Here is a 13985-nt window from a genome sequence, read left to right as displayed (position 1 = left end):
GTGACCCCTTCCGCTCCCCGAACCCCCGCACTTGACATGAGACAATGACAGGCGCTCCCAGGGTCCCTTCCCGCGGTCTGCTCCACGCACGCCCTACTCCAACCCATGAAATACGAACCCGCAAGAAACAACCGGGGAGCAGTCGCTCCACCACGGAAGAAAAACGCAGCACACCTGCCGAAGTCCGCGGACCCGGCAAGGCGAGGCTGCCAGCGAGCACACGTGTCATGCGCCCAGCGTTTCCGCAAGCCCTGTCTTCGTGCATGTGCATTTATACCAAGAAGGGCACGCACTAGGGAGCCAAAGTCTGTACGCCACCACTGCTCGCCTTTCTGCATTCACCTTCCCAAGCAGGAAGAGGTTGCAGGCGCCCCCTCTTTCTGTTACTGGAACATCCGCGCGTTTTACATTCTGCAGCTTTAAATGTGAGATTTGCCAATGATCTCGCCATTTCGTTTAACTGAGCATGAAAGCCTAGGCCCAGAATATGCAATCCCAGTTGCTGGTTTAGCGTTGTTTTCTCAAGGACAGTCAGAGATGAAATCCTAAGGAGACTCACATTTCAACAACACACGGGGGCCGTGGCACAGGGCGACACGAGTATCGCCCAATATCACACAACTTGCTTGAGTATGAAGGCAAGCCGTACACGAAGCCTTTTTGGTTCAACCTTCAGCATTGTACCTGTACACCAAGGCTCTGCCCTAAAACAGCCAAAACTCATCAACCCCACTTAATTTCGCTTTTTAACAGCAATCACGCGTTGGTGCACATGTTGCTGCGAAAGTTGAACTTCCCCCGCCTTTCCTCGTCTTTCTCGGTATTCTCTCCAGCTAATTTCGGGTGGTCTCGTGCACAGGTGTTTATACAGTGCCTACCGGAATTGAGTCAGTTTCTACGCACTGGCACTTTTGGTAGAGAGCCAATGAGAAGGGCCTATTTGCCCGGGGTTACACTGGTAAATGGGCGGTCTGGGTTTATATGTTGGTCTCGAGAATCACAGACTGACAATGGAGGTCCTGGTCCAGCATCAACGATTATTAGTTGTACTTTCAGCTTACATGGCACTTAGTTTGACTCACACAAAACATTTATTTTTTTAGATCAATTTATGTCACACCTGCGCTCTCCAGTAAATCAGAATCGGCGTTATCTATTGTATTGCTATGCTACATCAATAGGCATTTGTGTAGCGCTCATCTGTCAGAGGAGGGGCCTCGAAGCGCTGCATAGACTTTAAAACGCCCAAACCTTTCACCGCGATAGTTTGAGACACACCAAAGGATTTTCTTTCTCTTGTTGTTGTTTTACTGACAGGATTGTCTTTATTTAAAATGTCTTTGTTCAACAAAGGAACAGAAGAAGGAGGTACATCCCTGGGGTACATTTTCTTTTAGTCCAAGACAGTTTCTTTTAAAACACAGGTAATTTAGAAAACAAAAGTACAGTTCTACGTTTCTGCCTTCAGAGTAGACATGTTTCTGTCTGAAGTGATAACGGGGTCTAATTTGTACTAGGTCACAAAATATGCTATGAAATTCTTGAAAAATAAGCAGAAGCGTTCGTATAATGTAATTTTCAAATATAAACCTCAATTCTGTTCTTGCCCAATTAGCTCAGAAAACATGTTTTAGTTTCACGTGTGTTAAGATGGCACAATCTTGATTCCCCCCTTTTGTTTTTTTTTTTAAGTGTGCAAAAAATAAAATGTATTTCAGTGCTAAAAATCCTCTTAGAAGTTCAAGTAGAGAGCACAGCAGATACCATAAATCATATATACGTTATAATAAATAAATTATAAAATCAAAGTCACCTATTTGCTTTAATTAGTATGTCACCTTTTTGTGTCCAATACAGTTGTTCAAATAAAGGGCTTCAGTAGTCACAGGTCTTGCATGGTGCCTGTCTCTGGCATCCGGGATCCAGTCCTGGACTCGTGAAGTTGGAGGTGGGGAAGTCGATGCCCCGTCTCCTGACACACACGGTGGGGTGCAGGGTGTCCCAAGCCACTGGTGTCTTCTAGGCGCTTGCTAACGCAGCCCACTATGTACATGCACGTGGGGAATCGAGGTTCGAAATGCCCGCCAGTCTTGCAGAGTCTGGGTCCATTTTTGGGGGGGGGAGTTCTGGGTCTCTGTTACATGGCAGCTGCGTGTGCCGAGGAGTAGGGGTCCAGGCCGGCCTTGGCCATCCCCGGGAAGAGGATGTAGGCCACCGGCGGCTGCAAGCTGGACGTGGGCCAGGCGCTACAGTTACAGGGCACCACATAGCCGGGGTTAGTGGGCGACGGGTGGGTGTGCGTGTGCTGCCCGGGACAGCCCAGGCTGCCAAAGGCCCCGTTCTGGTAACCCAGGCTGGAGGCGTAGGAGAGGCCGCTGGCGGCCAGCGAGTGTGGCATGTCGGACATCTTCTGCAGGGCGCCGCTGCCGAACTGGCTGGGGTCCAGCAGGGAGTAGGGCGACGAGGTGGGCGGCAGGAAGGCGCGCCCCTTGTCCGGCCCTCCCAGCAGGCCGTCTGCGCCGCCGCCCAGGTGCAGGCCGCCCTTCAGCGGGTCCGGGTCGCCCAGGTAGGGCAGCGGGAAGACGTAGCGCTCCTTCTTGAGCAGATTCTTGGGCTTGCGCCGGGGCCGGTACTTGTAGTCGGGGTGCTCCTTCATGTGCTGCGCCCGCAGGCGCTTGGCCTCGTCGATGTAGGGCCGCTTCTCGGCCTCGGAGAGCAGCTTCCACTCGGCGCCCAGCCGCTTGCTGATCTCCGAGTTGTGCATCTTGGGGTTTTCTTGGGCCATCTTGCGCCGCTGGCCCCTCGACCACACCATGAAGGCGTTCATGGGTCTCTTGATGTGGTCCACGGGCTTGGACATAGTGCTGGCAGCCACCGGCTCCCCCTGCTCCAGAAACAGCTCACCCCCCCAACAAAACAAAAAAAATCCGACAACTTCCTCAGCTGATCATGCCAGGCTCTTTACGCATCAGGAAGTGGGAAGCGGGCAGGAGCGGTCTCCCCGGGGGAGTCCGTGCGTGCAGGGGTGCTGCCGGTCCGGGGCTCGGAAGCAGCGAAGTCAGGGAGCCCTTTCAAGTTCTCCACGCCTCTTCTCCGGAGGTGCACAGCGCTCGCAGCACCTGGCAGGGAATGAGGACCAACCGGTGCCTGGGAGCCAAGAGCGGCGAAGTTCAAAGGCAGGGCTGCCAGGGAGTGCACTCCGAGTGACAGCGAGCAGCACCCAAAGGGCGGCGACACCGCCAGCCCCGGCAGGCCAATCAGCGAGCAGCAGCCGGCATACCTCCAGGAGCCACAAAAGAGAGCAAAAAGGGAGAGAAAGGCAAATCACTAAACATACAGGATTAAAGGCGACGCTTCTGTTAGATCCCGCGCTAATGGCAGCGAACACATCCCCTGGCCCGCCCCCTCGTCTCACTCGCGGTGTGACGGGGGTGCTTTGTCCTGCCAAGAACTGAGGTGTGGGTGTGTTTGCAGACTGCGCATCTGACGGGACCTGGGGCGGCGTCACTATTGTTTTTGTCACCTCTACAGGCACGCACTTGGGCATTTTAAAATAAATGTGACTCTGAAGCAGACCAAATGCTCCATTTATTTTGAATACAAAAATTGGAAAACACGCCCTCACCTGTATACGGTCATATCCCATAACTGGAATCCCCAGCTGTCACCCTAAAGGTGCCCTTTTATGCTCGTCGAACTTTTTTTCTGCCCGGAAACGATTTCTACTTTTTTTAACACATAAAACGGCTTGTCAGGGACACGTTGCGTTTGAATAGGCGTGTGCATATTTGCAAGTTATTTGTTCAAGGTGCACACCGATAATTTATATATATATATATATATATATGGGTTGTTGAAATTAGGAGAAAAAAAACCTCGCTCGATGAAGGCCTTTTAGTTCTTTTAGTTTACTATTCCTGTTTTATGAATTCTCACACTAATGCCGTTTCAATATCACCACTGTCTGCAACAACGAGGCCATGGGGCTCTCACTGCGGAAAAAATGCCCTGAAGGCGCCCTTTCGTTTTCTTTCTGTGACACCGTCTGTGAAAACGATCAGCCCCCTTGTTATCATGTTTCTGTAACCTCGGTTTTGTGGCAGGGGTGCTGGCGGGGAGGCGGAGGAAGGGGCGAGAGGGTTAAATAGTTTTTAATTCTTTGGGCAAACGAGCACTAAATAACCGGTGGGATCTGCTCGGCTGTCGGCTCCCTTTGAATAATTGCGCGCCGCTTGTGAACGGTCCCTTGGGGGGAATGTTTATTAAACGGGAACAATTGTGCGCGAAGCCTGCGGGGCACGGGCGCTGCTCGGAGGCTTCTCGCGGCTGCACCTGCCCGAGCAGCGGAAGAGAGCCTCTTTCATGCTGTCCTTCAGCCTTTCCCCTAAATTTCCATGATCTCAAAACTGAAAATACACAGAGCTTGCACCCCCTCACAGGCCTGTCGGTTTCCTTATCAGAATATGTAGAGAAATACGATTTGCATTTTCGCCAAATTGTTAAATTAAAATATAAATACTGGTAAACACGTGTCCGTGCACGCTTCCGAATTCACACATACTTTACCACCACTTATATGTTTGCGTTCATAATACGAGCGTAGCATGTGACTCGTGTCCAGCCTTTACACATTTTGAAACAAAAATCAAGTTTGCTGATTTTGTTTTATGGAGGACATGGGGAGGGTCAGTAAATAGAGAGCCTGAGTATGTTTACGTCTTAAGTGACACAGTAACACATTTACCATCCCCGGATCAGAAAGCCTGCATTCGCTCAGGGTGCGAGGGGGTCGGAGATGCCGCACCTGGCGAGACACCGGACACCGACGTTTTCTAAGCATTGGCCTCCTTCCTTCTTGTGCGTTTAATCCGTTTCATTGTTCTTTTTTTCTCTCTCTCTCTCTTTGGCACAGGACTGCAGCATGAGAGTTTTTTTTTATTTTTTTTGTGTTCAAGCTGATTCACCTGTAAAACCCATGCCAGGGCGCCCCGGGCTGCACCTGCACACTCTTAAGCTTCGCAGCGTTCCCAAATCACCGCTTCGCGCACATTCCACCCTCGAACAGGTTTGCATCGTTTTATCACCTCCCGCGCTTATCAGGTTATCTTTTTCCCCTCCCACAAAAAAATGCAGAACGACGAACATTTCTAATAGCAATCATTTCTGGTGGAAGCTTGCCCGTTTTTCTTTTCTCCCCTCTTCCAGGCTCGAAAGCCCCGAGGCACTAAAGATTCAAATTACAACCCACTGTATATTTATAGGCTGCATTTTAATAGTTGGTTTATGGAAATAAACGGCAGCTAGGGAACAGCAAACACTGCTGATATCTAAACCCCGCGCAGTTACAACCGGCCCGTTTCTATTTCGTCTTGCCGTGTCGAACTTTAGTTCTTTGGGGGTTATTTTTTTTAATTTTTTTTATCTTCTGTTGATTTGTTTATCCCCCCACCAGCCACTGCATTTAAACGCACATTTTGCCTTCATGAAATATTGCATGTAGGGCGGTGTTAGAAAAAGGGCAAGGATTCGGCGGCTAGGATATTTGGTGGGATCGAAATGGGTACGCACCTGCGGGGTTTGCAATAGGAACACACCTGCAACGCAAACCGGCACGGTGCAGCTGGGGTGGTCCCCTCTATAAGGTTTCCACATTGGAATACGCATTTTTTAGAGAGCAGACTTGAGAGCAGGCTCCTCCCCCCGACCCACCCTAAAGAAGATACAAACTGGTCAAAGTGAGTTGACGTGTGTCGCCACTCACACCCGTAAATCGTTACCAGCGACATACTTAGCACTGGAAGCCTGGAATGTGTTTTTTCAGCTCCCACAGGCAAGGTGGGAGTTCGGGTTTTGTGGCACGGCCCCACCTGTTTCTTTTTAGGGTGGCGGGTATAAAGCTGACCTGGCGTGTGGAAATGATACCGGGTGGTTTACGTGGGTGCACTGCAGTCCGGCGCCCAGCAGGCAGTGCTCTGGAGCCGTACACATTAGCAGCATTTACACAGGCATAGTACCTTGGGAAATAGTGCGGACCGGCCTGGTCTTTCAGACACCCCCGACCCCCCCCACAATCCCTTGACAGGCAAGGCAGGGCTCCATCCGTCAAGTGACACACGTCGAAGCAGACACCTGCTGTCTCTTGGCTGATGGGACTGGGTGAAGCCATTTGTGAGGCGTCAAGAAATAAACACAAACAAGGCAAAGGGGGGGGGTCTCTGGTGTCAGCAGGGAATCGTGAGAGGCAGGGCACCTGCTAGAGATCTGAGGCAGCACCCTGCCCGCATACGAGGGGTTAAAGGAGCTTCACATACGCTAATCTCTCCCCGAGTAACCAGACCCCTGCTTCGATCCCTCAGGTGTGTGCGAAGTCCATGCACTTATCCGTCTCTTTTTATGTCAGTGTGTGTACGCTAGTCCTCGCCGTTTGCTCTTATTCACTGAACGTTTTTCAATGGGGTTTTGGCATTATAAAACACTTCTGTGAATTCGTTTCGCTGTAGCTGTTTGTGCGTGTGCCAGTTTGTAGCTATTGGGTATATTTGATCAACCACTGACTGGTGGTCTCTCTCTGCTTCTCTATCTCTCTCTGTCCCCCTCTCTCTTTCTCTCAATCTCTATTTTGTGTCTGTTTCTTAGTGGCGTCATCTTGCACTTGTATATGACGGAGTTTGCCCCAGCAGTCTACCTGTCAAAGAGAGAGCGAGAGAGCGAGAGAGAGAGACCCCGTAGGCCTGTATAGGACAATGCTGCACCTTATTTTCTTTCTCTCCCACCCTGCAGATTAGGTGGTCAGTGGGTAGTTTGTTTTCCCAGGGCAGAGCGGTATGCTGGGAAACGGGATTGCAGTGAATTGAATAATGGGCTAAATAATTGGGGTTACTGTTAGAGAGGTTTCTCTTCTTGTTGTGGGCAGAGGTTCGGGGATGAGTGGTGAGGTGTCATGCCGACATTCATCAGTCTGTTATCACTGGTAGGTGCACTGGTTCAAGGCGAATGGGGATCTGGTCTGTTACCTGGGTCACCCTTTTTTCCCCAGGACCGTCCCCGGAGCATGGGGGAGATAGCCACAGCCACTCACCCTCTCACAAATGTGTCGTCCAATATGTCATTCATGTAGTCACTATTGCATTTTCGGAATACATGGGCCAAATGGCTTCCAAAAGAATCTGGTGTGGTCTCATTGGCTCTGCTGCCTGCATCGCCCAATGCATTGCGCTTCTGTGTCTCACTGTGCACGCCTATGTGCCTGTCTCATATTTGGCTTGGCACCCCCTCTGCTCAAAGGTCTGACGCCATCACGTCCATGTTCTTCTGATTCTCTGATTAGATATACTGGTTTGTCTGTATGCCTGTTGGCAACTTTGAGGTTCATAATGTGTCCATCTGTTCATATGTACGTATGTGTGTGAATGTTAGTGGATGCTGGTGTGTAGAATCCAGTGCACAAGTGGCGCACGTGGCTGGCGCACAGTGTGCGCGTTCGACATCCTGCGCCAGCCCCGTGCGCTAAAATCCATTTCCGCGCACAGCGTATTCATGGATTTCAACATCCAAAACCAGCTGTGGCGCAGCAACCCTGCAGCAGCACCAGTTACAGCCCCCAACCCCTCCCCGTGCGCCATGCACAGCGCACAAATCCCATACATGGCACGCAGGCCATTGGACCAGCATACAGACCCCCAACCACGAAAACGCCTGTAAAACTCCCCGTGCACCCCTCCAAATACATGTACGCCCCGGCGCGGGGAGTTTCACACGCGATTGGCCCTGTGCGAGCATGGTACGTGTGTTACTGGGGTTCGCGGGGAGTTTCACATGTGATTGGCCCTGTGTGAGCGTGGTACATGTATTTCGTGGGTGCGCGGGGAGTCTCACACGTGATTGGCCCTGTGCGAGCGGGGTACGTGTATTACTGGGGTTCGCAGGGAGTTTCACACGCGATTGGCCCTGTGCGAGCGTGGTAAGTGTATTTCGGGGGTGCGCGGGAAGTTTCACACACGATTGGCCCTGTGCGAGCAGGGTACGTGTATTTTGGGGGTGTGTAGGAAGTTTCACACGCGATTGGCCCTGTGCGAGCGGGGTACGTGTATTTTGGGGGTGCACGGGAAGTTTCACACGCGATTGGCCCTGTGCGAGCGGTGTACGTGTATTACTGGGGTTTGCGGGAAGTTTAACACACAATTTTGCTGTCAGAGCAGGGTACGTGTATTTCGGGGGTGTGCGTGAAGCTTCACACGAGATTTCGCTGTCAGAGCGGGGTACGTGTATCCAGTGGGGTGCGCGGGGAGTCCCACACGTGAATTGGCAGTGTGGGTCCTCTCAGTTGTCCCCTCTAACCCCTCCACGGCCCCTGCAGGCAGCCCACACTACAGGGGACTACCCTGCACCCCTAGTCATGTCCTTCAGGCAGCACATCCACCACGGGCATGCCCCCCAGCCAAGCCACATGTCACCTTGCAATATGATCACCAACGCATGTCCCCCAGTGTTGGGCGGAAACCTGTGCAGTTCCCCCTGGGACCACTGCAAAAGATTTAGGGCTACAGGTGGTTGGCAGTAAACCCACTTGGTAGCAGTCTGTACCACACAGATTCACTTGGTAGCTGTGGCTGAGCAGTCAGACTTCCCTCAAGAAGAGTTAGACAGTATGTGGAGTATACAACATAGGGCAATTCTTCACAGTAAGACAAGCAAACACGCAACAAGGCTTCAGTGTAAAGATATAAAGGTATTTATTTATAACGACACATCTATAGAAAACACTCTGGCACTATTACGGCAAACACTTCAATTACAATTACTCTACGAAGAAAATAGTTCGACAAGTCTAGGTTTTACCAGCATCACTTATTTGCAGACAGAGGTGTATGCTTCAACCTAGATGGCACTCTAGTATTCGTTAGGACGGGAGAGAAAAATAAGCAGGTTACGAAATCAACACGGTTCCAATACTTAACGGACAAATGCAAGGCAAGAAGACAAGAACCACGGTAGATCATAAAGTTCAGAGGCCAGGCCCACTCGGAGAGAGGCGAGGCGATATGTCCCAAAAAGTATCTTAGTGGAAATGCGTTCGAGTCTTTGTAGCAAAGTGTTATCGGCAGATTGGACCAGTTCAGAACAACACGCTAGAGAAAGCTTGGAGGCGACCCTATGGAGAGGCAAGGGTTAAGACACCTCACTCTATCCGGCAACAAGGGAAGCCAGGCGGACACAGTACCTTGATTGTGAAGAGACAGCTCCGGCGGGGGCAGTTGTTCCTGGTGGTGGGTGCACGTCTGGTCTTTGCCAAGAGAAGAGAGGGTCTCGTCGTCGAAGAAAAGTTGAAGATCGTTGCACCACCAGGGAAGAGACCAGACGCGGAGTGCTCCGTCACAAGGCACCACCTTTTGGTCGCGGTACAGGGGTAGTGGCTATCCGGTTGCCGAGGTGCTCTGCACGGGCAATTCGACCACTGCGTCCTGAGGCGAAGAAAAAGCAAAAGGGACTGGTTGTTCCCACCAGTCAGGGGAAGAGACTCTCCGGCAGGGAGATCTCCTCTGTCATCGGGAAGTGGTGAGTCGGTTCAGCAGGGCTCCACCAGAGGTGTCGTCATTGCAGGTCTGCTCAGCTTTACCCTCGTCGGATTCTTAGGTCCTGTGGCGACTTCTGAAGCTCCAGTCCCAAAAGCCCTGCTTTTATGCAGAAAACCCCCATTCATTCAGCCTAGCTGTCAATCAACACACGCTAAGTGGTGAGCGGGGAGGCTCACCACTTGGGCCAATCACACCAGAGTGTGACCGGAGTTGGCAAGGCAACTCAGTCCAGGGTGCCTAAACCCCCTCCCACACTCCTGTGGTAACCCAGACAGAATGGCACCACTTTGGAGGGTCTCTGTACAGAAGCCTGCCAAAAGTGGAACAAAGGGCTCGACCTTTGGTTTAGGAGTCACAGAGACGAACATAGACACCATTTTAAAAACCGAGTTCTGACAGAAAATACCATCCGATAGACTTATTTAAGATAAGTAGACCGGTGGTATGTTAGAGACTAACGAGAAAAAATATCAATCTCTAAGAATGGGAAGAATCCCATAGGGTTATATTCGGGGTCGAACATAACAAGTAGTTTCCACTGCCACCAGCCAAAACTCAATGAGGGGGGACGGGACAGTGCCCCCTCGAATAACATACCCAGGAGTAATCGAATCACCCCTACTAGTACGTCCACAATAGGATGGTTTGTATTAGTTCTGTTATTAAATTTAGGTCTAGTAAAGCCAATGGGGACTTTACATGCCCGGGGAGACAGTAGTCAGTCCCCGGGTATGGAGTCTATGATGGAGGTCCGCTAGGACGCCCCAGTGTTACAGCACGGAGGGTGCGGTGTAACACACATAGCAAAACATATGAGACCCTATGGAGTAAAGGACCCCATAGCCCATAGAACACATTGACATTCAAAGGAATTACACACATTCATGTCCAAGAGTGGGAGAAAAAGAGTCTCACTCTTGGCAGGATGGAAAAAACAAACTCCAGAAATCCAGCAAAGCTGCTGGGGGACTCACTAGGTTAGGAAATTCAGCCTAAACAGAGAATTCTCCCTAACACTCGCCCCCCCCAGACTAAGGGACAGGAGGATTTAATCCACTCCTGGATGAATCTCATACCTCTAGTCGATGACATACATCCTAGAGAGACCATCAGCATTTTGGTGGTGACACCCTGACCTGTGCTCAAGGGTGAAATCAAACCCTTGCAGGCAGATCGACCATCTCAATAGTTTTGGGTTTTCTCCTTTCATTTGCATTAACCATCTCAAGGGTTGGTGGTCAGTCTGAATGACAAAAGTAGAACCATACAAGTATGGCCTAAACTTCTTCAGAGCCCACACGATAGCAAAGCACTCTCTTTCAATTGTTGCCCACCTTGTTTCAGGATCCTTCAGCTTGCGGCTGATGAAGCAAACGGGGTGCTCCCTACCTTTCCCATCCAGTTGACTGAGTACGGCACCTATTCCAACATTTGAAGCATCTGTCTGCACAATGAAGTGTTGGCGGTTATCAGGAGCTCTGAGTACTGGGGCTTGGCAAAGAGCCTTTTTCAGGTTTTCAAAAGCCTGATTGCACTCCCCGTTCCATCTAACCTTTTTAGGGAATTTGGGCGAGGAGATGACATTCAGTGGAGAAGCTATGGTCCCATAGTCCTCTATGAAATTCCTGTAGTTCCAGTGAGGCCTGGGAAGGCTCTCACTTGGGTTTGAGTAGTAGGTGTTGTCCAATTTTGCACAGCTTCAATCTTACTGAGCAAAGGCCTTATTTCTCCACCTCCTACCTCATGTCCAAGATAGACTACCTTACTCTGTCCAATTTGGCATTTACTCGCCTTCATGGTCAGATTGCCTCGTCCAAGAGCCTGCAAAACATCTCTCAGATGGGTTACATGTTCTTCCCAGGATTTGCTGAACACTGCAATGTCATCCAAGTATGCCATGCAGAAGTCCTCCATCCCATTCAGAACCTGGTTTACCATCCGTTGAAACGTAGCAGGTGCATTCTTCAATCTGAAAGGCATTACTTTAAACTGGTATAAGCCAACGGGGGTAGAAAATGCAGTTTTCTCCTTGGCATGGTCTGTCAGGGCTATTTGCCAATAGCCTGACATCAAGTCAAATGTGCTGAGGAACTTGGCGGCCCCAAGTTTATCCACCAACTCATCTGTTCTTGGCAAAGGGTGGGCATCAGTCTTGGCGACTGCATTAAGAGCTCTATAATCCACGCAGAATCTAAGATCTTTAGATCCGTCCTTTGGTACTAACACAACTGGGCTAGACCATGGACTAGTAGAGGGCTGTATTACCCCGAGATCGAGCATCTTGCTGACCTCAGCTTTGATGTGGGTTTGTACGTTTTCTGACATTCTGTATCCTCTGCTTTTGACCGGCAGACAGTCACCAGTGAGTATGTCGTGCTGGCCCTAAGGGGTCAAACCTGGTGAAAGCGAGAACAGAGAGGCAAACTGATTCAACATAGATTTGCACTCTTCTTGTTGCTCAGGTGTCAGATTGGAGGAGAGATTTACTCCTTCAATTTTTTCGTCTAAAGGTAAGCCTCTGAGGAAATCCGGAAGAGCTTCACTCTCTTCTTCTTCCTCGGATGATGCTAGAAGCAACGCTCCTACATCGGGTCTTGAGACATACGCTTTGAGTCGGTTGGTGTGAAAGACTGTCGGAGCCTCCTTGGGATTGCCCAAGTCCACCAGATAGTTGACCTCTCCGAGTTTACCCACAACTCTGAAAGGTCCCATCCACTTGTCTTGCACGGCCATCTGCCTTGTTGGGATCATAACGAGAACGAGCTGGTCTTGAGCGAACTCAACCATGTTAGCCTTTTGATCGTGCCAGTGCTTGACCAATGCTTGTCCAGCTTTCAAGTTATTGCTTGCTTCCGTCATCATGTGCGACATTCTTCTCCGGAGACCTATCACGTAGTCAGTCACTCTGACTGGCTTGGGGGAAGGAGCACTCTCCAACCCCTCCTTAATCAGGGCCAATGGACCTCTGACAGGATGACCATAGAGAAGCTCGAAGGGAGAGTAACCTACTCCCTCCTGAGGGACTTCTCTATAAGCAAAGAGATGGAATGGCAGTAGAAGGTCCCACTTACGCTTAAGGGGTTCTTCTAAAGCACCTATCATGCTCTTCATGGTTCGGTTGAACCGTTCTACCAACCCATTGGTTTGTGGGTGGTAAGCTGTTGAGAACTTGTAAGTAACTCCACAGGTTTTCCACATGGCTTTCATGTAGTGGGACATAAAGTTTGACCCCCTGTCAGAGATTACTTCCTTAGGAAACCCGACCCTAGTAAAAATACCAAGGAGGGCCTTAGCCACAGCCGGAGCTGTAACAGTCCTCATAGGAATTGCCTCAGGATACCTAGTAGCATGGTCTACTACAACAAGTATAAACCTGTTGCCTGAGGAGGTTGGAGGATCAAGGGGACCAACAATGTCAATCCCTACTCTCTCAAATGGGACTCCCACAACTGGGAGAGGCACTAAAGGTGCCACATTCTTGGAGCCAACCTTACCAGAGCTCTGGCAGGTGTGGCAACTCATGCAGTGTTTTTCCACTTTGGCCCCCATCTTCGGCCAATAGAAGTAGGGAGAGAGCCTTTCCTTAGTCTTCTTGAAACTCAAGTGACCAGCCAAAGGAATCTCGTGGGCTAACTGCAAGAACTGTGGTCTGTTCTCTTGGGGTACTACAAGTCGTTTGTAGTCTCCAGGTGCATACTCGGTCGGTTCACTATAGAAGAGGCCATCTTCCCAGTGCAACCTGTATTTCCCAGGCTCTTGCCCTTCAGTCTGAGCTTCTGCCTGGTGGCGAAGACCTTCCAGAGTTGGACATTCTCTCTGTCCCTTACTGAAGTCTGCCCTGCTGGGTCCACCTTCTGCCAGTAAAGACTGCAGCTCAGGATGGTCAACAGGATACAGATCTCCAATGAGTTCCTGGCCTTCCATTAGCTCTTCCTCAGAGTCTAATTCTACCACACAGGGTTGTACCTCCCTCTCAGCCTCAGCCGGAGGTGGAGTTACGGGTGTAACTTTGGACAACCACGGGGAAGTCCGTGTTGGCTGCACTCTAATGCCGGCTGCTGGTTTCGGGGCAGAAGTCTTAGGTTTCCCTTTTGCTTCTGTTTTCTTCGAGACAGCGGCCGATAATTCCAGTGGAGCAGGAGTGATTTCTTTCTTCATCATCTCCTGGAGAGTACCGCGCATGGTCCTCTCTCTTGCGGGTCTGGTTAGCTCCTGTAACCGTTTACTAGGAGGTCTGGGAGTATGCGATACAACTCTGAGAGTTTTCAAATCGTTACCCAACAGTACGCGTCCTGGTACCTCACTCTGTATGCTGACAGGTATCTTCACAGTCATGTCGTTACACGGGATGAGAACTGGTAATTGGGGAAGCATCTGCACAGGACCTCTAGCTAACTTGGTGAGGCGTTT

At 50.5% G+C, this 13985-nt stretch overlaps 1 protein-coding gene across 1 annotated transcript; it reads right to left on the bottom strand.

Annotated features, from left to right (window-relative positions):
* Window positions 1-1246: 1246 nt before the first annotated feature.
* On the bottom strand, window positions 1247-3318 carry SOX14 (SRY-box transcription factor 14). The gene has a single exon (XM_069618034.1). It carries the CDS (start codon window positions 2858-2860, stop codon window positions 2138-2140), a length of 723 nt encoding a protein of 240 aa, XP_069474135.1. The 5' UTR covers window positions 2861-3318; the 3' UTR covers window positions 1247-2137.
* Window positions 3319-13985: the final 10667 nt, after the last annotated feature.

This window comes from Ambystoma mexicanum, chromosome 10 (genome assembly GCF_040938575.1).
Source record: "Ambystoma mexicanum isolate Mex_15411 chromosome 10, UKY_AmexF1_1, whole genome shotgun sequence".
Classification (NCBI taxonomy): domain Eukaryota; kingdom Metazoa; phylum Chordata; class Amphibia; order Caudata; family Ambystomatidae; genus Ambystoma; species Ambystoma mexicanum.
The sequence above is the reverse complement of the archived record's forward strand: the minus strand, read 5'-3'. Positions and strand labels throughout refer to the sequence as shown.

What these genes read in the sequence shown, in the direction of transcription:
- SOX14 (XM_069618034.1), bottom strand. Translation starts at nt 2,860, where the DNA reads ATGTCCAAGCCCGTGGACCACATCAAGAGACCCATGAACGCCTTCATG.